Below are 23,007 nucleotides of genomic sequence, written 5' to 3'. Positions count from 1 at the left end.
GAGTGCCCGGTCCAGCCAAGGCAGCCGCAGGCGGGGCTCCATTCAACAGCGCATCATTTGTATGGCCCACGACTGTGGCAAACACCTAAATGTCCCTTGGCAGCTGTGCATGGACAAGAGGCGGAGCAGCCCTCGGGCTACCGTCCACACTGCAGGCGAGGTGGCCCTCATTCTGCTCCAGCCCCCGGGGGCCTCAGCAAGCCTGGGAATGCCCTGAGGGCACAGCTCACTGCTGAGCTTCTCCAGGGAGAGACCTGCCCACTGCAGGGGTCCAGAGCACCCATGCCGCTCCGGCAGGGGCCAGGCTCCTGAGGCAGGCCCTGCACCGGGCAGGGACGGCCCTCCCCACATCCCCACAGCACCCAGAGCATCCTCCACAGGGCGAGGGGCGGAGCAGAGCGTGTCCGAGATGCTGGATGACCCCACCCCTTCACTTTGCCCTCCGGCTGCCCGGGGGACAGGCTTCGGCCAGGACGATTTTCAGACATGTGGTCTGAGCCTTTGCCCTCTGAGGATCACAGCAAATGATTCTATTTGTCATTTCTAACCTTCCCACTGCCCCGCCCCCCAAAAAAAACTGTACATGAGTTTACAAACATATTAACATATAAATAATGAGACACCCCAGGGAGCCTCTCCGTGTCTCTGCTGGAGACCAACACTGGGGGGCGCCGTCCCCACTGACTGTGACATCGGGAGTCTCATGGTGGCTGTTCTGGGCTGGCCGCTGGCTTCTTGGGCACCTTCAGGTCCAATCACCAGTCTCTCCGCTGTGCCCGAGGAAGAGCCTGAAGTCGCGAGCACACCAAGCAGCACCTCTGCCGCCCGTCACCGCTCCGGCTCGAGCTCCTGCTGGAAGGGACGCTTCCTCTCCCGACAGTGCTTCTTGTGGGCGGGCCAGTCCTTCTGCTGGCACTGGGAGCCACAGTACCGGGCCACCTGGCAGCGCCCACAGATGTTGAACTCCCGGAGCTGAAACACAGAATGCCTGTGGCTTCAGTGTCATGCCTGGGAGGCAGTGTGGGGCAGAAACTATACCTCATAACCCAAAGGGACCCACAAAACCCCACTGATCAAGGCTGGGAGGCCTGGACCCTGGTGGTCTACGGCCACAAGACCTGCCACCAGGGGATTAGACTGATGGCAGGACGAGGTGGCAAGAGCCAGCTCCGGGGCAGCACACTGTACCTGTTTCTCAATCACCGTGCAGGGGGGGTAGTGGCACTCATAGTAGGTGCAGGAATTCTCCTCCTCCTCCACCACGTCCCCATTGGCATTATAGTACCGGGTCACATTCAGGACGGGGAACTGCTCCTCTATGGGGTCCGTGGGAAGCTGCTGAATTGCGAGCCAGTATAAGCTTTGCTCCCTTAAAGAAAGAAGCAGACACCTCAGTGCACAGGTGGCCACACAGGGCTCCAGGACAGAGGTGTTGCCTGTGTTTGCCACAGCAACTTGGCTACTTCCTGGCCCACCCCACCTCCGCCACACACACTCATCCCGTCTCGCTCTGCCTTGCTTATACCCTCCCGGTATCTGGACTGACAGGCACACAACACATGCACAACACGGCCCGGCAGGTGCCCCCTTTCCTGTCCTTGTCACAGGCCTGCTCCTGTTGAGTCCTAGATCGTCTTTCGGAGACTCTGGTGCTTCACCAGGCCACGTGTGTACAAATGAAGAATTCTACCCAGAACTGAGACCGGAAGGGCACCTGCTGCACCACACAGGCCGAGGCAAGCGCGAGGCCATGGCCGGACAGGGCTCTGAGGAGCTGCTCCCTCACCCACAGCTGTGGCCCCTGGGGGTCAGACTGAGGGGAGGCGGGGTATTCATGTGGCATGATGGCAGGGACTCTGCGTTCTGCACCAGAGCACCTGGTTCAGTTCTGTTTCCAGCTTCCTGCGGATGCAGCCCCTGGGAGGTAGAAGACCTTGGTTCAAGTGTCTGAGCTCCTGCCAGCCCCACCGGAGACCTGGAATGAGTTCTTGGCTCCTGACTGTGGCCCGCCCAGCCCCAGCTGTTTCAGGCATTTGGAGAATGAGCCAGCAGGTGGCTCCCTCCGCCTTTCAAATAAATAATACATTAAATACTTTTTTTAAAAAAAGAAAAGGGTCAGGATATGGGAAACAGGCTGCTTTTTGTGCCTTCAGTGTGAAGTCCTGTGAGACAGGCAAGTGTCATGTGCAGCCACCCCTTTCCAAACAAGCGTTACCTGCAACAAAGGAGAAGACCTGACATCCAGCCAGAGGCTGGCCAGAGCACAGATCTCTACCAGAGCAGTGCTAGTGGTGGGCGGTGGGCGGTGGGAGAGCTGCGTCGAGTGCAGGACGGCACATCCCATGTTAGTGGGACAGCTGAGGGGAAACGCCAGGGACGCTGGTTCTGCCTGCCCAGCACCCCCGGCACCCTTCCTGCAGATAACACAGCCCTGGTTTCCCTTTTGGTTTTAATGTTGTGAAAGGCAGTTACAGATCTGCTAGTTCACCCCCCAAATGGCCACACAAAAGCCAGGCAGGGACTCAAGTGGTCGGACCACTGTCCGCTGCTCTCCTGGATGCTCTTGTAGGGAGCTGGATCAGACGTGGAGCGGCCGGGGCCCAAACCAGCGCTCACTTGGGATGAGCAAGTGTCACAACTGCCTCACCCTGGTTCCCTCTGTTCAAAGACCCCGCCCTGCCCCCGCTCCAGGGTAAGAGAGCGACTGGAAGCCAGCCCACCAGAATGGACCTGGAGCCTCTTCCAGGGCGCCTGCCTCCGTGCACGGTGGTAAGCCAGGTTGAAGCTCCCAGGCAGCCCTGGCTCTCCACATAGTGAGCTTAGTTTCTTGCGAGCAGAGTCCAGACTAACAAAATTCCAAAAAGGATATAAATCTTACTTAACTCTCTGGGCATTTGGAGATGGGAGGACCCTCACTCTCAAGCTTTAACACCTCTATTAGAGAGGGCAAAACCATCAGCCAAACCACGGGCGCCTGACACGCGTAGGCTCTGCCCTGCCCCGCCACTGCCCAGTGAAGCAGCAGCGAGGGTGTAGTTTGCAGGGTGCCCTGAGAGCAGGAACAACTTGGGGGTAACCCTCTGCAGGCCTGGGGACTCTTTCCATCACCAACCAAGGCTAGCAGCAGTCTCCCTTCTACCTCCACTGCATCAGGCTCGGTGTGACCTGAAGGTGACTACTGCAAAGATCCACCCACCTCTGCTGTCCATCACCAAGCCCAAGACACTGAGCCTTAGCGACACAACCAACAACGGTGTGCCAGGGTGGCCAGCACTGCCAACACCAGCAAGGGCTGCAGAGGCCCGGACGGCCCAGGACTCCCTGGCCAAATCCAGCTCCGCCCCAGGGCTCCACAAAGCTCAAGCGGGGCCTGCCCTCCCAGGTGGAAGCCTGTTTGCAGAACCACAGGGAGGCGAAGTGATGGGCCAAGCCTCTGCTTCGGCGTTCTGCTTCCTTGAAATATCCACTCAGCAGAAGAGTACAACAGAAAGGCTCATCCACGCTCCGGGAGGGGCCCGGAGACAGGCTCTGCACTTCTCCCGTGTTGTCACTTCAGCTACAGGGACGTTCCCAGGGCCAGCCGTCAGATCAAGCCAAAACAGTAATCACCCAGGCCCTTCCACACCTTCAAAGAAAGATCCCACACTTTGGGGAAAATAATCAAGGTCCCCAAACCCACAGAAGCATCAGGGCACACAGGAACACAGCCCCTCCAAGGCCTCTGCTGGGCACCACCCCCCCAGGAAGACCCACCTTTGTTTGCTGGAGGTCTCTTCGGCTCTGGGCCGCCAGCCCCACGGCACCAGCTGCAGGTTGTCCAGGCGGTTGTCCACGGTCACAGCGTTGAGATGCACCACCTGGAACCCGGGGGCCACACCGCCGCGGTGCCGCTCCCTAGGGAACAGACAACCTGCTGGTTACAGCCCCCACCCTCAGCCGTCTCTGCATCAGCGCCAAAGCCCAGCTGGACAGAACCATGAGCCACATCATCTGATGGGGGACACTGCGGGGAGCTATCCAGGGGAACCCAAGCGAGGATGCCCGTGGCTCCAACAGGACAGGGACTGCCTGACATCCAAAATCTAAGAGCTGGACCCACAGAGCCAAGAACGATACCCCAAGCCAGACACAGACAGCCTAGAAACAGTTCCTCAGCCGAGAGGTCCCAGACACCACAATCCATCGTGCACACCGAGGAGGCGGTTAACTTCCAAGTGAGCCACCCCTTCTCCGCATCCCGCCAAGAGGCTCCAGGAGAGCCCGGGGCAGAGAGCAGGACCCTCACCCTGCCCCCTGCAGAACCTATCCTGGGATTTGAGGCATGGCTGTGGATGAAGTGGTAGACAAAACCAAAGGCAGTCGTCCACTTTTCTGTACCACAGGAGGCACCAGGCCTAGACTACGGGACAGCTGACTCTGGGAAGGTGAGGGTCACACAGGGCAGAGGTGGGAGACCAGCACAGCTCGAGAACACCCACCACAGCAGCTCGTGAAGGAGCCTGCCCGATCCCCTTCCTCGGTTCTTGTCAAAGGCGTACGCAAATATCTTAGCACCATTTCCATCTGCATCTACTTCCATGCGGGCCTGAAAAGGAACAAGGAAAGGGAATGGTAAAATCCTCCAATTTCCAGATCCCTCTTAGAATAATCAAATGAAACAAAAAAGCCAGAAGACAGGGCCCAGCCCGTTTCTGGGACCTGGATGTCTGTGGCTGCAGAGGCCAGCTATGTCTCATCAACCACTCCACCTTTCACTCACACTAGGGGCTGGCGCTGTGCGTAGCAAGTTCAACCAACACCTGTGAGGCCAGTATCCCATAGAAGCGCAGGTTCTAGTCCTGGCTATTCTACTTCTGATCCAGCTTCCTGCTAATGGCCTGGGAAAGTAGCAGAAGATGGCCCAAGTGCTTGGGTCCCTGCACCCACGTGGGAGACCCAGAAGAACCTCCTGGCTTCGGCCTGGCCCAGCTCCAGCCGTTGTGGCCATTTGGGGAGTGAACCAGAGGATGGAGAATCTGTCTCTGTCTCTCCCTCTCTAATGCTGCCTTTCAAACAAATTTTTAAAAACCTTAAAAAAAAAAAAAAAAACTCACTCATAAGCAATTATTTGCGAAGTTCTATGGGCACAGAGACATCTTCCCACCAATAAAAACCCCCCACGATCCCGTGAAAAAGGGAAAACCTGGAGAAGGAGCTCCTGCAGAACTGTGGGGCCCTGTGGCCAGAGCACCAGGGACCACTGGCAGAGGTCGGAGGCAAGTTCCTTACAGAGCACCTGGGACGGTGGAGAGGGTTGGGCAGGCTGCACTAGGGACCCCTGGTCACCAACAGGACAAAAATTGATTTAACAGCAGCCAGCGACCAGGGAGGGTGCAGGTGGGCAAAGGCCAGCATCAGAAAGGCCACGGAGACTCCGCTGGCTGGCACCAGACATCCACGTGCCAGGCCTCTTGGCCCCCGAGCACCTGCACTCGCTCGACCCTCCCGGGAGCACCCCATCTGCACCCTTACCTCGAAGGAGTAGCTCTCCACCAGTGGGATGTCTTGCTCATCTATCAGCGTGTACTTGGTCTGCAAATCAACCACATTACAGAGCGTTACACTTGGGGTCTGCGCCTCATTACAGCCAGGGGGCCTGGCTCTGCAGCACTGGGTGTGGGGCAGACACAGCAAAGCCACAGGAGGCGGCACCTGGCTTCAAAGGCCTCCCCCACGACTGCCCCAGATAAAGCCGGCCAGACCTGGTGGGCTGCCCTGGAGCAGAGTACACACCAGGTTTCAATTTCTGTCTGCTAAGCCGGGCAAGGGGTGCACAGGTGCTCGCTCAATCACCCTTTTCCACTTCAGTCTGCCTGGAACGTTCCGGATGAAAGAGTGGAGGACGTTAATGCAGCCTGGAGAGGGTCAGAGCTCCGGGGGGAGCCCAGACACCCCCAACAACACCAGCCTTACTCCTGCGAGATCTCTCCTAGGAGCGGAGCTATTTTACCTTCACTTGAATGCGGACTGCCTCTCAGTCCCTGGATATGGGGACCAGGTTCCCATCAGGGTAAGGCCCAGGCTGGTGAAGGCGGAAACAGCCAAGCCTCCAGGCCCACTGGTGCCAGAGGCCTCGCCTGCAGCATGTGGAGGGCGGGGGCCGGGCTAGGGGAGAGAAGTCGAGGGACGCCCTCGAGTTCACCAACACCGGGGCTCCGGCCTCCTTGTCCTGCGCTGGGGAAGCTCAGAGGCCCCCACCAGGCCCCCTTAGCAAGAAGGATCGAGGTGGCGCTGCCCTGGAAGGGGCGCCGTGTTCAAACCGCGCGGCCGCAGGTGCAGCCCTGGCGCCGGGCTGGGCCCAGTTCGGAAGCCCCGCATGGGACAGCGCCAGGTGAACGCGGCCCGGACACGGGCGCGCATCGCCGGCCCCGGCCCTAGACCCGGCCCCGGCGAAGGCGGCAAGGGGCGCGCCCCACCGACCTCAAGAGGAGGCCTGCACCGGAGCGAGGCCCCGCAGCCGGGCCCGCGCAGCGCCCCCGCCCTGGCCGCAGCCCGCACAACCGCCCCCGCCCCGGGCCCCGCGCAGAGGCCAGGGCGGGCGGGCCGGGCCCAGCCACGGGCTCCGCGCCGCTCACCTTCCCGGCCACCCGGCCGAGCCGCACGATGCCCAATTTGAAGTCGGTCATGGCCGGGCCTGCGCTCTCGGCCGGCAGCGCCGCTCCCTCGGGAGACGCCGGGCCGAGGCGAGGCCGCGGCGCGCCCGGGCGGGCCGGGGTCGGGGCCGGGGCCGGGCGGGCTCCGGGCGGGACGAGGCTGGGCCGGGCTCGGGCCGCCGCCGCCGTCGCCGCCACCTCGCGCCCGCCGGACCTGCCACGCGCCGCCGCCGCCGCCGTCGCCGCCGCGCGCACCACCGCGAGCCGAGCCGTGGGGCGGGGCGCGGCGCGGGACACACCCCCCGGCCCGCCGCTGCCCGGCCAATCGCGAGGCGCGCCGTGCGCCGGCTGGCGCGCGCCGCCGCGCAGCGACCAATGGGGGAGAGGAGAGTGCGCCGGCGCGCTGGGGAGCGGGGCGAGCGCGGGGGAGGGGTGCGGCCGGGGGCGGCGCCTGCGCGGCGGGCCCGGCTCCGACGTCAGTTTCGCGGGAAGCTTTGTGCGGGCAGCTACGCCTCGCCCGGGCGGTCCCCGCTGTGTGGCGTCCACGTGGGTCCGCTTCGCCGTCGTCACCCCCGGCCGGGCGAACTGCTGCGAGCCTCTGAGGCGCCAAGCCCCGGAGCCCCGGAGGTGCCGGCCACCCGGGCCTTGACCGCCCCGCCGGCCCGCGCGGAGGCCCGGGGCACGGCCCCAGCGGTGAAGGGCGGCTGGAACGGCGCGGCCGAGGCCGCCCGCGGTGTGTCCTCTGGAAACCTCGGCCTCTCGGGCGGGGTCGAGCTGGGCGGCCACGGCGGCGCGTGTCCGGCTGAGGAGCCGGCGGGGACCGCGGGCACTGAGGGGTCTGCAGAGGCCGCCCCGCGGAGCCCCTTTCCCGCGTGCCGGGCTCTGCAGGCTGTTTTCTCAGAAAAACTCGTGATGTCTGGGTCCCTGTGCCTCAGCCTGCCAGGGCGAGAGGCTGGGAGGCAGGGCCAGCGGTCCAGCCTTGCGGGGGGCAGTGTGGGGAGCTCTGTTGCCCGCCTCGTGTGTGTGTGTGTGTGTGTGTGGCTCTGCCAGACCAGGCGCTGAGGCGGCGCGGGGTGTGCGTGGGTCGCCCGTCCTTTCTGCCCAAGTGCCCCGTCAGCGTCCAGGGAGGGCGAAGGGTCGTCCCCCTGCCCCTGCCCGGCAGCAGTTCCGGGGAGGGCCTCCCGGTGTGCCAGGCCGCCCCTCTTCATGGGCTGGGGAGTTACCTGTGAGGGCGAGCCTTCCTAGGAAGCCGCCACAGATACAGTGGCATGAGACAGTGCAGCCGCCGCCTCACGGCTCTTGGCGAGGTGTGGTGAACTTGGGTGGGTTCTTTTCTCCAAGTCTCAAGAGTAGTCGAGGATGGGGGGGGAACCATCACGGTGTTGGCAAAACTCAGCCCCACGTGGTTGTGTGAGGGCCCGTTGCCAGCCACCAGCCGGGGCCATTCTCTCTTCTCCAGGGCGTCCGCCACCCCTTCCCAGCAGGGTCCTCTTCTACGTCCCACGTTTTCGCCCCGGTTCTCCCGCTCGGTGTTTTTAGGGAATCCTGTGACTAGATGGGCTCTGCCAGGACGCTCCTAGACAGCCTCCCTGTTCTAAGGTCATTAATTGGTAACGGGCGTCTTTGGCAAAGTCGCTTTTGCCGTGAAATAGCATATGTACAGGCTGTGGGGGGAGGGCTCCTGGCAGCCCAGGCCAGTTAGACCTACCACCCGTGAACGCTGCTGTCCACCAGAGAAGGAGACGGGTTAGGTCCCCTGCTCATGCTGCAGTGAGAGAGGCAGGGGAGGCACACAGTGCCTGAGCATGAGCCACTTGCAACGCCAGCATCCCACATCACAGGCCTGTGTTCAAGGTGCCCACTCCCAGCTCCAGCTTCCTCCTAATCCATACCCTGGGAAGCAGCAGGTGGATGGCCCAGGGACTTGGGTCTCTGCCGCCCAGATGGGAGGACAGGATTGAGTTTCTGGCTCCTGGCTTCCGCCTGGCCCAGCCCCAGCATTTGGAAAGATCTCTATTTCCCTTCCCCCTGCCCATCCCTCCCCACCCCCCCAGCTTACTGCTGCTATGGTCGAAAGTAATAAATGCTGTAGGGAGAACAAGTGGCTCAGCATAGGGACCTAGGGACCGAGACCCTAGAGAAGGGGTGGGCAGAGTCGTCCTCACCGAGAGCCCCGTGTTTGACAGTGCAGTGAGAGCGCTGTGGTACATAGGGGAAGCGCGTCCTAGCGCCGCTGGCTGTTTGAGCCGTGGAGAGGGGGCTGACGCTCTGGCTGCCGGGAACCAGCTTCTAGGGCAAGAGTGGGAGCAGGGTCTTTTTTTTTTTTTTTTAAGGTTTATTTTATTTATTTGAAAGACAGAGTTACAGAGAGAGGTAGAGACAGAGAGGTCTTCTATCTGCTGGTTCACTCCCCAGATGGCTGTAACGGCCGGAGCTGAGCCAATCCGAAGCCAGGAGGCAGGAGTTTCTTCCGTGTCTCCCACACGGGTGCAGGGGCCCAAGGGCTTGGGCCATCCTCCACTGCTTTCCCAGGCCATAGCAGAGAGCTGGATCGGAAGAGGAGCAGCCGGGACTAGAAACAGCACCCATGTGGGATGCCAGCGTCTCAGGCCAGGGCATTAACCCATGCACCACAGCCAGCGCCGTCCCCGCAGGAAGGGTCTTTAGGCAGCAAGTGGAAGTTGCGTATAATAGCTTTTTGTGACTAGGCATCGCAAAGGAAGGAAGTTCGATTTGGCCCTCAGTTAGGGAGGCTCCTGGTCTGTCAGGACCCCACTGGTCGGCCTCTGGCAGTGGCGTTCCTGTCAGCACAGTGCCAAGGTGACCTGGGACATCGCCTAGATACAGGCCTGGTCTGCACGGCCTCTTACAAAGAAGATCCAGCCCAATCCCGGACGTCGCACCCCCAAACCCCCATACCCTGCTGGGACCACACTTGTCACTTGTTCCCCAGGGGGACGTCCGCTGGGGGGACGGGGTAGGGCGCTGGGCATGGTCCTGGGTGACTCACCTCAGTATAAAGGGAAGCTCACGTGCGGCTCCTGGAAAGGCGAAGGGGACGTTGACGGAGGTCTGGGGAGTTCTCTTCTCGGTTGGAAGTGAGCGTGGAGGAACGAGTGTTGGTCATCCAGACAGGACGGGTGCAGGGGGCCAGGACGCCCATGGAGGTCTCCCAGCCACAGGGGGGCCCAGGCATGTGGCCCCGCGGGCTGCTTTGGAGAAGGCATGAGGCAGACGACATGCAGTTTTAACCCAGATGGCGTGTGTTTCCAACAAGGGCAACAAAGCAGGAGGGAGCGCGAGATGGGGGCAGGGTTGTCCAAAAGAACGAGGAAGGGCGAGGAGGCACCTGCAGGGGCAGAGTCTGAGCTGTTGGAGTTGAGGCCCTGGAGCGAGGTTTAAGGAGGAGAATTCACCTGCAGGAAAGCACTGAGGGCCCAGTCTGCGTCCCCGAGCTTTTAGGGGTGTGGGTATGGGCCCTCCGCCTCCTCTCTGGGCTATGGCTGGGGGAGGGCTTCCTGGGCGTGGCATTGCTGAAGCTCCTCCCAGAACTTCATGGTGCAAGCCTCCCCTGAGCTGCCCCCAGGAGAGCCTGGCTTCCACCTAACCAGGTTGTGGGCAGGGGCGAGACCTGCTGTGCCAGTGCTGGCCTGCTCCGTTCCATCACACCAGAATTCTTTTCCTGTAACAATTCCCATTGTCTTCAGCCCCTTCACACGTAGGTTGTGTCTACAGAGCCACCTGGACAGTGGGAGCGAGTCAGGAGGAGAGGGGGTGGGCCAGGGATGCCAGGAAGTGACATGGAGGGCTGCTGTGAAGGGGGGTGACGTGTTGCAGTTACTAATAGGAAACAAACCAGCCCAGAACACTGGTTCTCACAATCCTGTGACCCCTGGGGCAGGGAGGAAGAGCACAGGGCCCGTCCCGATTTCTGTACAAGACCAGGCTTTCAGTTCCTTACTGAGGTGCGTTCTCACTGCCGCTCGCTCTCTCACGTCCGAGCTCTTGGGTGGCAGCAGGACCCTCCGACCAGCCGTCTCTGGATGCACGCTGCCTGGCCTGGCCAGACGGCTGGGGCTCCGTCACAGCGTTAAGACAGCCAGGTAGATATTAGCCCATGTGTGTAGGAAGGGGCGTAGAAAATGAGACGTTTTAAAGAAAAATGCATGTGCAGTGGAACGAGGAAGCGGGCCCTGGACTGTGTGTCTCAGCCCAGGGGTGCCCTTGGCTGTGGAAGGAGCTCGCCGGCTCGGGTGAGCGACACACTGCCCCGCAGGGCTCTGCTCTGAACTGAAGGAGCGCTTTGCCTCTCCGAAAGGTGAAAGCCTTGATGACCAGTATTGTCCAGAGGGTTTGCTGAGGGGAGTTCCACGCCTGGGTTACAGCCCTGTGGGAGGAGAGGGGTTCAGCCCTCCCCTGGGGCAGCTCCGGCCGTCTCATCAGCCCTTCTTCCAGGGGACCACTGAGAAGTTCTGGGAGGAATTCCATGCCCAGTGGTGTCCCAGACAGGCTGGAGGGGGAGGGGGGCTCTGCTCACACCCCTCTGCCAGTCCTGCTCTGTCAGGCGTTTGAGCTTCTGTCTCTTCACTGTTTCAATAAACTGTGTCTTCTCTGCCTGTTTGTGGGCCTCACACTTCATTGCCAATGGGACAGGTTCCCAGGGTTCACATTGGGGGCGACAGCAGCAGGAGGCTGTGCGCCCACCATTTACCAAGCCTCTTCTTGTCTCATGCTTGTAAGGATCCCGGTGGCCAGCACAAGTCGCGTGGGCAAACCTGGAGTAAAACTGGGAGGGCTCAGCGTAGGACCCGAATTCTGGGAATCACGGCACACTATGGGGCTACAGTGTACCGGCCTGCCACGTTCTTCCCACGTGGAATCACACTCACTCCTGCCTAAGATCTGCAAAATGACCACCTCGTGAAGGCGTTAGCTGGAAGTCTGGTACCTTGAGACTGCAACAGGTATAGATGTAGAGGGGGCACCTGTTGTGAGGCTCGTTTTGCTCTAGAGGCATGAAATAGAAGATTTGTCATCTGCCCCCACACCAACACCCAGTGGCAAAACCCAGGATAACAGACGCTCTCACTGAGAACACACGAGGGCAGCCATAGTCACTGGTCCACCCATTGCCCTGTGTGCCCCCTGCAGGTGGGTCCCTAATCTACCTCTGGCTGTGGTTCTTGATTTTGCCCTCTGGGCTCCATGGGAACAGGCTCATCTTTGCTTCTTACCCATGGAAAGCTGGGGGCCCAGATTCCTCTCTTATTCTGTACTCTGTCCCTTCTAGTCTCGTACAAATCTTACCGGGGGCTGGGGGGCAGTGTTGTAGCACAGTGGGTTAAGCCACCACCTGTGATGCAGGCATCCCACACGAGCACCATTTCGAGTCCCAAATGCTTAATTTCTGATCTAGCTCTCTGCTAATGGCCCCGGGAAGGCAGCAGAAGATGGCCTGAATTAAACCAAGAAAGCCTTAATGGAGAGCAGACACTTGGCCACACCCCACACCGGAGTGCCTGGGTCTGATTCCCAGCTCCAGCTCCTGACTCTGTTTCTTGCAAACCTTGGAAGGCAGTGGTTAAGGCTCAAGTAGTTGGGTTCCTGCCACCTGTACGGGAGACCAAGATTATATTGCAGGGCTGTCACTCCACCCTAGGCCTGGTGGTTGCGTGCATTTGTGAAGTGGGCCAGGGCACAGGAGCATGCTGAGGTCTCTATTTTGGAATTTTCATTTTCATTTCATTTTGAAAGAGATTCCATATGCTGGTTCACGCCCCAAATACTGGCAACAGCAAGGGCTGGGTCAGGCTGAAGCTGGGAGCCCAGAACTCCATCTGGGTCTCCCACGTAGGTGGTATGGACCCAAGCACTTGGGCCATTATCACTGCCTCCCCAGGGTGCACTGTGGTAGGAATTGGAACCGCAGCCAGGACTTGAACCCAGGCACTCTGATACAGGATGTAAGTGTTCCAATGTATTTAAAACAAAATGTTTTAAAAAATGTATCTGGGGCCAGTGCTGTGGTGCAGTAGGTTAATCCTCTGCCTGTGGCGCTGGTATCCCAAATGGAAGCTGGTTCGAATTCCGGCTGCTCCTCTTCCGATCCAGCTCTCTGCTATGGCCTGGGAAAGCAGTGGAAGATGGCCCAAGCACTTGGGCCTCTGCACCCACGTGGGAGACCCAGAAGAAGCTCCTGGCTCCTGGCTTCGGATTGGCTCAGCTCCGACCATTGCAGCCATTTGGGGAGTGAACCAGCAGATGGAAGACCTTTCTCTCTGTCTCTCCCTCTCACTATCTGTAACTCTACCTCTCATATAAATAAATAAAAAAAATTTTTTTTTAAAAAAGTGTATTTACTTGAGGCAGAAACACACAGAGGGAGAGAGAGAGAGAGAGATCTATCCACCCATCCACTCTCCAAATACCTGCAACAGCCAGGTGCAGGCCAGGCTGAAGCCAGGGACCTGGAACTCCATCCAAGTCTCCCGTGTGAGTGGCAGGGGCCCAAGAACCTGAGCCGTCATCCACTGCCTCTCAGGGTGCCCTACTAGGAAGCTGGATCAGAAGCGGAGTACCTAGTACTCATCCGGCACTCTGGTACGGGATGTGGGCACCAAGTGGTGCTTCAGCCCACAGCGCCAGCATCTTACTTCACTGCATGAGCCCTCACCCCTCCCCTCTGAGCTTCTCAAATAAGTAACATTGTCAAAGCCTTTGTGAATGTTCCGTAAATGAGATTATGGCTGACATCATTAGAAGCTACACCACAAACCCGAGGAGACTGCTCCGCTTTGTGGGATGCAAGTCGGTGCTATGAGACAATGACCTTGAGATTTTTAGGAGTTGTGGGGCAGCAGGATAAGCTGCCACTTGTGATAACGGCATCCTGTATTGCAGTGCAGGACCCCGTCCTGGCTGCTCTACTTCTGGCCGAGCTTCCTGCTTATGTGCCTGGGAAGGCAGCAGGAGATGGTCCAAATACTTGGACCCCTGCCACCCATGTTGGGAGACCAGGAGGGAGTTCGTGGCTTTGGCCTGGCCCAGACCTGGCTGTTTTGGCCTGATGGGAGTGAACCAGTGGATGGAAGATCTCTGTCTCTCCCTTGATGTCCTTCTGCCTTTCAAATAAAACATAAATTGTTCCCAAAAAGTGGCTGCTCGTGATGTCGACAGCCCGGATCAGTCCCAGCTGCTCTGCTTTTGTTCCAGCTCCCTGCTATTGTGCCTGGGAGGCAGCAGAAGAGTCTGAGTGCTGGGTCCCTGCACCCACGTGGGAGACACAGACGGAGCTCCAGGCTTCTGGCTTCAGCTTGGCTCAGCCCCAGCTGATGATGGACTACGTAGAGCTGCAAAGGATTACGCTGTGGGGCCTGGGACTAAGGCAAGTTTCCCCTCATCATTGTGTTCCCTCTCAGCAACATCCAACACAACCCATCTCCCTTTCTTTACAAATAATATGTATCTGTTATGTATCTGTTCATTTTCATGTACTTAAAAGGTGTATGTGTGGCTGTGGGAGAAACAGAGAGAGAGAAGAGAGATCTTCCATCCACTGGCTTGCTCCTCAAATTCCCGCAACTGTCAGGGCTGGGGCAGGCTGAAGCCAGGAGCCCAAACTCCATCCGGGTCTCCCACATGAGTGGCAAGGCCCAGGTTCTTGCGCCATCATCTGCTGTCTCCTGGGCTGGAAGTGGCGTAGCTGGGACTTGATCCACGCGCTCCGGTAGGGGATGTGGGAGTCCTAAGTGGCAGCATAGCCATTGTGCCCCAATGCCCTTCCCTCCCACTCAGACACTGGGCATTATGGGACTGTCCACTCAGGGGTCCCTGACCACAGTCTTGGCAGCAAATTGTTTCAAGCAGGTCACTTAGGCCCTCCCTCATGGGACGTGAGAGACCTGAGGGTGCCAGGGGAGCCAGGGGAGCCAGGGGGTGCACCTCTTGCAGCAGTGTCCTGCTGGTCCCCAGAACTCCCTGGAGCCCTCCTGTCCCCAGCCTGAGGGTCTCCACCTTTGGCTGGAGAGCACCTGATTAGATTTCTGTTTCACCTGCTGACCTTGGTGGTCACCGAGCCCCAACTCCTGTGACCTTCTGCAAACCCCAGCAAGACAGTCCCTGGTCCCTCGAGTCCCCGTGGACCGGGGCTAGTCTTCTGCAGCGTGGTGCAGCCGGGGTAGGCCTCTGTTTGGAATGCCTGCATTCCGTACCCATCGGAGCGCGTGGGACTGGAGTCCACCTCCACCTCCAATGCAGCTTCGGGCTAATGCGCCTGGGAAGTAGCAGAGGATGGCCCACTTAGGCCACCGCCCACAAGGGAGACCCAGAGGCGGTTCAGACTCCTGGCTTCAGCCTGGCCCAGCCCGGGCCGCTGTAGGCATTTGGGGAGTTGTCTCTGCCACTGCTTTTCAAGTAAACAAACAGATGCCGCTCCCTTCATCAAGGGTTCCGGCACTGAGGCGTCTCTGGGGCCGGTACTCGCCGGCAGGTGCACCTCGGCACAGCGCGGACTGAGTGGAAAACAGCCTGGTGGGGAGCGAGCCGGAGACACTGACCTCGCTGGCCGCTCGTGGGGTCCCGGGCACTGCGGGACCGCGAGAGAGGCTTCGGGTCTGCGCTTGGGCCTCTCCACTAAGGGACCTGTAAGGTCATCTGGAGACGGAGACTTCGCTCCCGGCCTGCCCGCCCGCATCTCCGGCCCAGCCTCCGCCCAGGCAGCCGCACCCCGGGACCCGGGGCGGTGCGGGGCCCCTCGTGACGTCCTTCCGTGTGGTGAAGCCGGGTGGGGGACCCCGGACCGGGCGGAGCCCGCCCACATCTGAGCGCCGGGGGCTGGGGGTGGGGGTGGAGACGTTCCCAGCCGCGGTCCCTTCCGGTGCGGAGAGCTGGGGAGGGGGCGCTCCCCGGCCCGGCCCACGGCCCCGCCCAGCCTGGCAGGTGAGCCGCCCCGGCCCCCCGGGGCAGCAGGGGGCGCCCGCGTCTTGGTCCCCGGGGGGCCGGGGCGGGGTTGGGGGGGTGCGGATCGAGGGAAGGGGCGGGCCAGGGGCGGGCCGGGGCCGGGGCCGGGCGGGTCCGCGGGCCCGGGCTGCCGGCGTCAGTGAGCGGCGCGCGGGGCCGCGGCATGGGGCGGGTGCAGCTCTTCGAGATCTGCCTGAGCCACGGCCGAGCCGTCTACGGCCCGGGGGAGCCGCTGACCGGGACCGTGCGGGTGCGCCTGGCGGCGCCGCTGCCCTTCCGAGGTGGGCGCGGGCTCCCCGGGGAGGGCCGCACCTGCGGCGGGCGGGGGTCGGGCGGAGAGGCGGCGGGGTCCCGCGGGGCGCAGGGCCTGGGCTGCGGGGCGGGGGCACCTGGACCCTCCAGCGGCGGGCAAGCCGAGGGGGGGCTGTAGACCCAGCGCGGCGGGGCGGCCGAGTCCTTCCGCTTCTGCCTCTTCCTGCCCTCGCCGCCTAGGGCGGGCCGAGCCCGCGGCGGGGGGCCTAGCTCCTGTCCACCTGCTGAGGCCACGCTGACTGTGGACACACGGAGGCCTCCCACCGTTCCTGCCCAGGTGTCCAGGTTTCCTTGCTCGCACCTGCCGGGCGCTCATCTGAGCCTGATTTCCGCCGGGCCCCTTTCCAGCCCCCTCCCCGGGCTGCTGGCCCGCGGGAAGGTGCAGGTCCCCCTGGGGACAGCTGCTTGCTCCCTGCCTAAGGCTTCCTGGCCATCTCTCGCCTTGCCCCGTGAGCACCTGGGAGCCGTGCCTGCGGCGCTGATGCAGACAGCAAGGGATCAGGTCGCTGCGCCGCCATGGCAGGCTCAGGCGTCATCTGCCTGGGGAGGTGTGGCTGCCTGTGGTGGACGGGGCTGGCACAGAGGTGGGACTTGGTGTTTTGGACCTCCAGGGCATGTTGGGCAGGCCTGGGCCCCGGCTGGGTGTGTGGGTGGGACAGTGTCTCTCCACCTTGGCTTCAGCTGGGTGTGTGGGTGGGACAGTGTCTCTCCACCTTGGCTTCAGTCCCCCTGGTCTGCTTGGCCAAGACCAAAACTCCTCTCTGGGGCTTGACCACCCCACCTCTGGTGCCTGTTGAAGGTGGAGCGCTGATGGCCCCTTTCAGGATCCCCGACCCCAGGCCCCAGCCTTGCTAGGCCTGTTGGTGATGGCCACTGTGTCCCCACTTGGAGTTGGGGGTGGTCGTAGGTGTGGCTGTGGCAGGGCTCATGGCAGAGATGGGGTGCACACCCCTGGGACCCAAGCAGGGGTGGGAGAGACCCAGGCCCCGCCCACATGGCCAGGGATGCCACAGAACTGGCTACCTGGCTCATCTGTTGTCACCTGAGCTGTGCCTGACTGGCCTCTGCCTGGCAGGTGGGGGAGTGGTGAAGCAGCCCCAGCGGGTGGTCCTGAGATGGCCCTGGTTCTGAGTGGGGGAGGCAGGGTGGGTTCATGGCCTGGGAGCAGGAGGGCCTCGGGGCAGGGGGTGCCAGTGGCTTGAGGTGTGGGTGTTGATGAATGCACACGGACTTTCTCCAGCCCTGCCTGGGACAGAGAGGAAGTACCTTGGCGCTTTTTTTCTCATTCAAGAGATTGTTGTTGGGCTCCACTAGCAAGCCTGCCCTGGGCTCCCTGTCTCTCACAGGTGCATGTCCCTGAGCAGTAGGGATGGTTGGTGTCCAGCCACAGGGACACTGGCTGCCCTGAGAGTTCATGGAGACACCCTGTGTCCTCTCCAGCCCAGTGCTGGGGGTCAGGCAGGGCTGTGCTGACTGGGGCAACACTGAGGACAGAGGCTCACGGAGCTGTCATGGGCCAGACGCGCTCTCCCACTTGCTGTGCACCAGCTCCGTCAATGCCCCAGGGCACCCTGGGAGGTGGGTACTGTCACTGCTGTCCTGGAACAGGTCTGAAGGTGGGACACACAGGAAGCAGCCCCGGGGGCCACAGTATGCTCAGACAGGGCTGCCCCCAGAGGGTGGGAGCTGGCAGGCGGGGCTGCCCCTGGCTTGTGGGAGCCGGCAGAGTGGCACAGGTGCCTGGCCTTAGGGATCTGGATGACGAATGTGGGAGGTGCAAGGGATAAGGCTACTAGACAACAGGAAGCACTGGTGTGTGAGGAAAGTTCTAGAAGCACTGTGGGACACAACCCCCATCAGGGTTTTATCTGGAGAACCAGAGCAGCCCCAAGCCCCCAACTGGTGCCTGTCGGTTGTGCACGGCATGGGCTGGGTCCACGGGCTTGGCTCTGCAGCCTGACTGGGCAGAGCACAGCAGGGCGCGCGCCAGTGTGAGCACCAAGCCTGCCTCCGGGAGCCAACACCTGACACGGTGACGCCCAAAAAGCAGCTCAGGTGGAGGAAGTTGAGGTCTTGGTGAATTGACCGCCAGAGTCGCTTGGTCACTTCTCTCTGGTCTGTGCCGCCATCACGGAGCAGTCTGCGAGGTGGGAGAGCATGAGGGAGGGACCCCTGTTCTCTGCCCGGGGGCACCTCCCTCGCTCTCCTTTGGGCATAAGTACATCCTGTGACCCTGCCAGAGCCCATGGTTTAAGAAGGCAGAGCCTGGCTGTTATTGGCCTGGACCAGTAAAAACTGGCTCTTGGGAATTCTGCCTGGCTCCCGGGTGCTGCTGTGGTGTGCTGTCGGTATGCCCTGTGCCCCCGTGGTGACCCACCTGCGGAAGAGTGGATGGGTCACCTGGGGTGGGCTCCCTTTGCACAGTGGCCAGGGGCTGCTTGCTCCAGTGGGTGCTCTGTAGGGTGTTGGGAGGGTCACAGAGCCTGGGCCCCTTGGGACTGACCGAGGGTCTGCTGGCTGGGTGCTGGCTGCTTTTCTGGGCAGGTGCCCCTGGGCTCCCTTGACCAAATCCTGGGGCTGGGTGCAAGCAGGGTGGTGGGCTGTTCTGAATCCATCAGCCGTGGCGTGTAAGGCTCTCGGCTGCCACACGGCCCCAGGGCCAGTGTCCGCCCACGCCACGGTGGCGCCGGGAAGAGCTCTCAGGAGGCTGAACACCTGTCCGTATGGTGGGTCAGAAAAGCAGCTGTCTGGGTTTTCTGATTTCTCGTGAGGTTGGACAGCTGTTCTGACTATCTGCTGCGATGGAACAGTCACCCCAAGTTCACACACCCCTAAGCTAACCACAAAAACAGCCATTTTATTACGCCTCACTGGGGGTGATGGGTTTGAGCAGTGGTGGGCAAGGGGAACTCTGACATTGCCTGGGGTCACAGGGCAGCATTGTGTCCTTGGCCCCCGGCTGTGAGGGAGTGTTGGTAGCAGGCAGCCATCTCTAGCCCCAGGATTAGTTAGCTCAGCGCTAAGTCCCCTTCCCCACCCCTTTGTGGTGTGCTGGTGTTCCAGATTCCCAGGGTAGAGGCCAGAGTCAGGGAGGAGGTTGGGGCAGTGAGGCCAGGCTAAAATGTAGGTTGAAGCCAGTGAGTGGGAAGCAAGGACACCCCTCTGGCGGGCGGGGGAGGGGGGGAGGAGCCTGGCAGCACTCACAGGAGAAGAGGATATGTGTGGAGAGCCAAGGGGTGGGGGAGAAGCCCCTGGACTGTGGGTGACTAGCCGGTGAGGCAGGTATGGCTGACCTCGGCCCTGAGGCACTTTACAGCTCTTTGGCCTTGACCAGAGCTGCTGGGAAAGGAGTGGTGTAGCCCAAGGGTGACCAGTCACTGACTGCCACCCCACACCTCAGCTTAGGTCTGCCTTCCTTGTGGCCAGCTTCAGCTGGACCTGGTTGTCTGACTATAGCATGCTCTGGTACACGTCTGGTAGGCAGAGGCATGGAAGGTGGGGGCAGGAAGGAACGGTTCCTGGTCCGCACACTGCTGGGGAGGGGACCGCTGAGCGTCTGCCCTGGCGAGTCTGACCACATTCCTGCAGCGTGTGCTGGCGCTTGGCTTCCTGGAGCAAGCGGGACTGCCTCCTGGCCTCACGCTAAGGTGGATCAAAGGGGTGACCCAGGGACGCCCTGTGGGAAGCTGGGAGCTGGACTGCCCGTCAGGGCCTTTGGGGAGGGCCAGCTGTTCCGCCGGCCCTGCCTGGGAGCCTGTGCCAGGGCAGGCAAGGGCCTGTGGCTCACAGAGCCTCCCCCCTGCAGCCGTCCGGGTGTCCTGCACAGGCTGCTGTGGAGTTTCCAGCAAGGCCCACGATGCTGCCTGGGTGGTGGAGGAGGGCTACTTCCACAGCTCTCTGTCTCTGGCCGACAAGGGTAAGTCCGGGAGCCAGGCAGGAGCCGCCAGGGCTGCCCGTTTGCCCTCCAACCCCCCAGGTCTGTTTCTTGGATCCCTAGCCCACCCTCTCAACGGGTCCCTTCGGGCGCTGTGGCATTGCCTCAGTCAGGGGCTGCGGGGGGCCCACCTTTCCTGGCGCCAGACTTGGCCCTGATTCCTGTTCTAAGCTGCTCCTCCTCCCCCACGCTCCTGTCCATGCCAGGCCATGGCCCACGCTGCCGTGATGCTAGAGACAGGCAAGAGACCCAGCAGCCAGCCAGGTGCAGTGTGAATGGTGGGGTACAGTCAGTGTGACCCCGTCACGTGCAGTGAGCCACTGGGACATGGTGTGAGCCCAGCTGCTCCTGTCCTGAGGCCTGCCCCCGCCTCCCTCCTGTCTCTGCAGGGAGCCTGCCCACTGGAGAGCACAGCTTCCCCTTTCAGTTCCTGCTTCCTGGTGAGAGCCCAGCCTGGACAGGCCTGGTGGGGACAGCTGTCCCTGGGAGAGTGGGTCTGGTGGGGAGGGACCCACCAGGTGCCAGTCCTTGCTCTCTCCCCAGCCACAGCACCCACGTCCTTTGAAGGTCCTTTTGGAAAGATTGTGCATCAGTTGAGGGCCACCATTGAGACGCCCCGCTTTTCCAAGGATCACAAGTGCAGCCGTGTGTTCTATATCCTGAGCCCCCTGAACCTGAACAGCATCCCAGACATCGAGGTGAGGGTGCAGCAGCAGCTCCTTCTTGGTGGCTCTGTCCCCTGCTGAGCTGGGGTGGCAGCGTCTGGCGGCTGTGGCTTTGTCCTACGCTGACTGCTGCTGTGGCAGGGCTGGGTGGGCCTGTGCTGATGCCACAGGACCCAGCCTGCTTGCATTTGCTAAGTTCCTCCTGCTCCCCCAAGCAACCCAACGTGGCCTCCACCACCAAGAAATTCTCCTACAAGCTGGTGAAGACGGGCAGCCTGGTGCTTACGGCTAGCACGGACCTCCGTGGCTACGTGGTGGGGCAGGTGCTGCGGCTACAGGCTGACATTGAGAACCAGTCGGGCAAGGACACCAGCCCCGTGGTGGCTAGTCTGCTGCAGGTTTGGCCCCGCTCCGGCTGCCCAGGTCTGCCCCTTGGGACGGGTGGAGGGGAGTGTTTCTGGCCTGTCCAGGCTCACGGGCCAGTCTCTCCCCAGAAAGTGTCCTATAAGGCTAAGCGCTGGATCTATGACGTGCGGACCATCGCAGAGGTGGAGGGTGTGGGTGTGAAGGCCTGGAGGCGGGCGCAGTGGCAAGAGCAGATCCTGGTGCCCGCCTTGCCCCAGTCGGCCCTGCCGGGCTGCAGCCTCATCCACATCGACTACTACCTGCAGGTTCTGTGCTGGTGGGGCTGGGCGCCCTGAGGCCTGTGGCCTTGGCCTTGGCTCCTCATCGCCCCCTCCCCCATCCTCTCCAGGTTTCCCTGAAGGCACCTGAAGCCACAGTGACCCTCCCAATCTTCATCGGCAATATTGCTGTGAACCACGCCATGCTGAGCCCCCAGCTAGGCCCAGGGCTGTGTCCCGGGGCCCCATCCCCGGTGGTACCCTCTGCACCACCCCAGGAAGAAGCTGAGGCCCTGGCTGGCGGTCCCCATTTCTTAGACCCAGTCTGCCTCTCCACACAGAGCCACTCGCAGCAGGGGCCAACTCAAGCCACCGTAGGCTCTGTACCTGGTGTCCCCGAGCCCGGTGCTCAAGATGGCAGCCCTGGCCCCCATGCCCCACCCCCGCCCTTGTGCATCTCCACAGGTGCCACTGTCCCCTATTTCGCAGAGGGCTCTGGGGGGCCAGTGCCCACCACCAGCACCTTGATCCTCCCCCCGGAGTACAGCTCATGGGGCTACCCCTACGGTAAGTGCAGGGGCCGGGTCCTGGTGGGGAGTGGGGGGGCAGCATGAGCCTATGCACAGCTGGCTCTTTCCCCACAGAGGCCCCGCCATCCTATGAGCAGAGCTGTGGTGGTGCCGACTACGGTGTGACCCCTGGGAGCTGACCTCCATGCTGCCTCTCCTGGCTTCCTGGTCTCTGCCCTGGGACGGGGAGCCCAGGGCCTTGTGCCTTTGCCCTCTGCCTGGCCCTTCTTCCCCTGAGGACCAGTCTCCCTGGCCGGCAGAGCCCACCGCCGCTTTCCTGTGTCGCAGGCACAGGGACCTGGGACCCCGAGGGACTGGAAATAAAGTGCTTTGCTGTAGAGCTGGGATGAGGCCGGCCTCAGTGCCCTCCAGCCTCTTGAGACGCAGCTCTGTGCCCCCACCTTGACACCTCCCAGGCCCCCTTGCACTGGAGCTGCGTGTGGGTTCCTTCCCCTAGGCCTGCTGCAGGATGAGCCCCTTGCTCATTTGAGGCGCCCGCGGCACTGGGAGAGGCTGTGCTCGCCCCAGCGGCAGACGCCTCGGCCTGCTTGCTGGCGTGGTCTCAGGAACCTGCCACCCATGGATTCTTCACTCTCGGTTCACAAGCTTTCTCCCCACATCTCTCAGACTTGCAAGGCCTGTTGTTCAGAATCCAAGAGAGCAGGGATCTGCAGAGCAAGGTTTCCCAGAGGGGTAGCCAGGAGACATTCTACTTCCTAGGGCAGGACTGGAAAACACCCAGCCAGCCATCTTGGCTCCACTGTGGGAAGTACCAGAGGTGGTTAAGAGGCTCTGGGTCCAAATTCCAGCTCTGGCACAGGGTGTGTTGGTTTCTTTATCTACTGATAGACAGCTTGCAGACTATCATCAGATAGGTTGAGTGTTCCTGCCCTCACCCACCCTCCAACAGCATAAAGTTTATTTCCACACAGTCCAGAGGCAGGGGGAGCCAGGCCAGCTGTTACTCCCACCTTGGGCAGCTGTTCAGTTTTCGCCACCACCCAGTCTGCTGGGCCTGCACTCTCACTGTTTGAAGGACACACACACCCTCCTGGCTATCCATGTACCCATCTCACACTTGGCTATGTGTGTAACAAGGGGAAGGTGGGCACCAGAGACAAGTAGGCTCAGCTGGGAAAATCTGTAAAACACCTGCTGCTGGAGGTAGTGTGGCCTCACAGCTGGAAGGGAAACTCCCCTGTCTCTTGCCAGCTGTGTGAACTTGCTTCAGTTCATTCATTTAGAAGATGTGGACAGAGCAGAGCCTGCCTCGCGGAACTGTCACCTGCTGAGAGCAGTGGCAGACAAAACAAG

The 23,007-nt window shown here is 61.4% G+C and overlaps 2 protein-coding genes across 5 annotated transcripts; one reads left to right on the top strand and one right to left on the bottom strand.

Moving 5' to 3' along the window:
- Positions 1-347: 347 nt before the first annotated feature.
- On the bottom strand, positions 348-6,727 carry ZMYND19 (zinc finger MYND-type containing 19). Of its 2 annotated transcripts, none has more exons than XM_062207164.1 (6): positions 6,615-6,727; positions 5,512-5,571; positions 4,479-4,585; positions 3,754-3,894; positions 1,189-1,369; positions 348-972 (listed from the first exon to the last, which is right to left on the bottom strand). In XM_062207164.1, the coding sequence occupies exons 1-6, from the start codon at positions 6,663-6,665 to the stop codon at positions 829-831; spliced, it is 684 nt and encodes a 227-aa protein (XP_062063148.1). In that variant the 5' UTR covers positions 6,666-6,727; the 3' UTR covers positions 348-828. The 2 variants fall into 2 exon arrangements, with proteins under 2 accessions (XP_062063148.1, XP_062063149.1); XM_062207165.1 differs by lacking the exon at positions 6,615-6,727 and adding an exon at positions 5,773-6,149.
- Positions 6,728-15,713: 8,986 nt separating this feature from the next.
- Positions 15,714-22,064, top strand: ARRDC1 (arrestin domain containing 1). Of its 3 annotated transcripts, XM_062207154.1 has the most exons (8): positions 15,715-15,871; positions 19,708-19,818; positions 20,226-20,276; positions 20,380-20,534; positions 20,717-20,899; positions 20,996-21,172; positions 21,256-21,691; positions 21,769-22,064. In XM_062207154.1, exons 1-8 carry the CDS (start codon positions 15,754-15,756, stop codon positions 21,831-21,833), a joined length of 1,296 nt encoding a protein of 431 aa, XP_062063138.1. In that variant the 5' UTR covers positions 15,715-15,753; the 3' UTR covers positions 21,834-22,064. The 3 variants fall into 3 exon arrangements, with proteins under 3 accessions (XP_062063140.1, XP_062063138.1, XP_062063139.1); XM_062207156.1 differs by lacking the exon at positions 20,996-21,172 and having other exon boundaries at positions 15,714-15,871; XM_062207155.1 differs by lacking the exon at positions 20,226-20,276.
- The last annotated feature ends 943 nt before the right edge of the window (positions 22,065-23,007 follow it).

Source organism: Lepus europaeus, chromosome 12 (genome assembly GCF_033115175.1).
Source record: "Lepus europaeus isolate LE1 chromosome 12, mLepTim1.pri, whole genome shotgun sequence".
Lineage (NCBI taxonomy): Eukaryota > Metazoa > Chordata > Mammalia > Lagomorpha > Leporidae > Lepus > Lepus europaeus.
Note: the sequence above shows the minus strand (reverse complement) of the source record. Positions and strands in the feature narration are given on the sequence as shown.

Excerpts from the sequence above, each read along its gene's own strand:
- ARRDC1 (XM_062207154.1), top strand. The coding sequence starts at position 15,754 with ATGGGGCGGGTGCAGCTCTTCGAGATCTGCCTGAGCCACGGCCGAGCC. Across the intron at positions 15,872-19,707 it reads GGCGCCGCTGCCCTTCCGAG|CCGTCCGGGTGTCCTGCACA; the intron begins GTGGGCGCGGGC and ends TCCCCCCTGCAG. Across the intron at positions 20,277-20,379 it reads CTTTCAGTTCCTGCTTCCTG|CCACAGCACCCACGTCCTTT; the intron begins GTGAGAGCCCAG and ends CTCTCTCCCCAG.
- ZMYND19 (XM_062207164.1), bottom strand. The coding sequence starts at position 6,665 with ATGACCGACTTCAAATTGGGCATCGTGCGGCTCGGCCGGGTGGCCGGG. Across the intron at positions 4,586-5,511 it reads TGGAGAGCTACTCCTTCGAG|GCCCGCATGGAAGTAGATGC; the intron begins GTAAGGGTGCAG and ends GTTCCTTTTCAG. Across the intron at positions 973-1,188 it reads GCACGGTGATTGAGAAACAG|CTCCGGGAGTTCAACATCTG; the intron begins GTACAGTGTGCT and ends TCTGTGTTTCAG.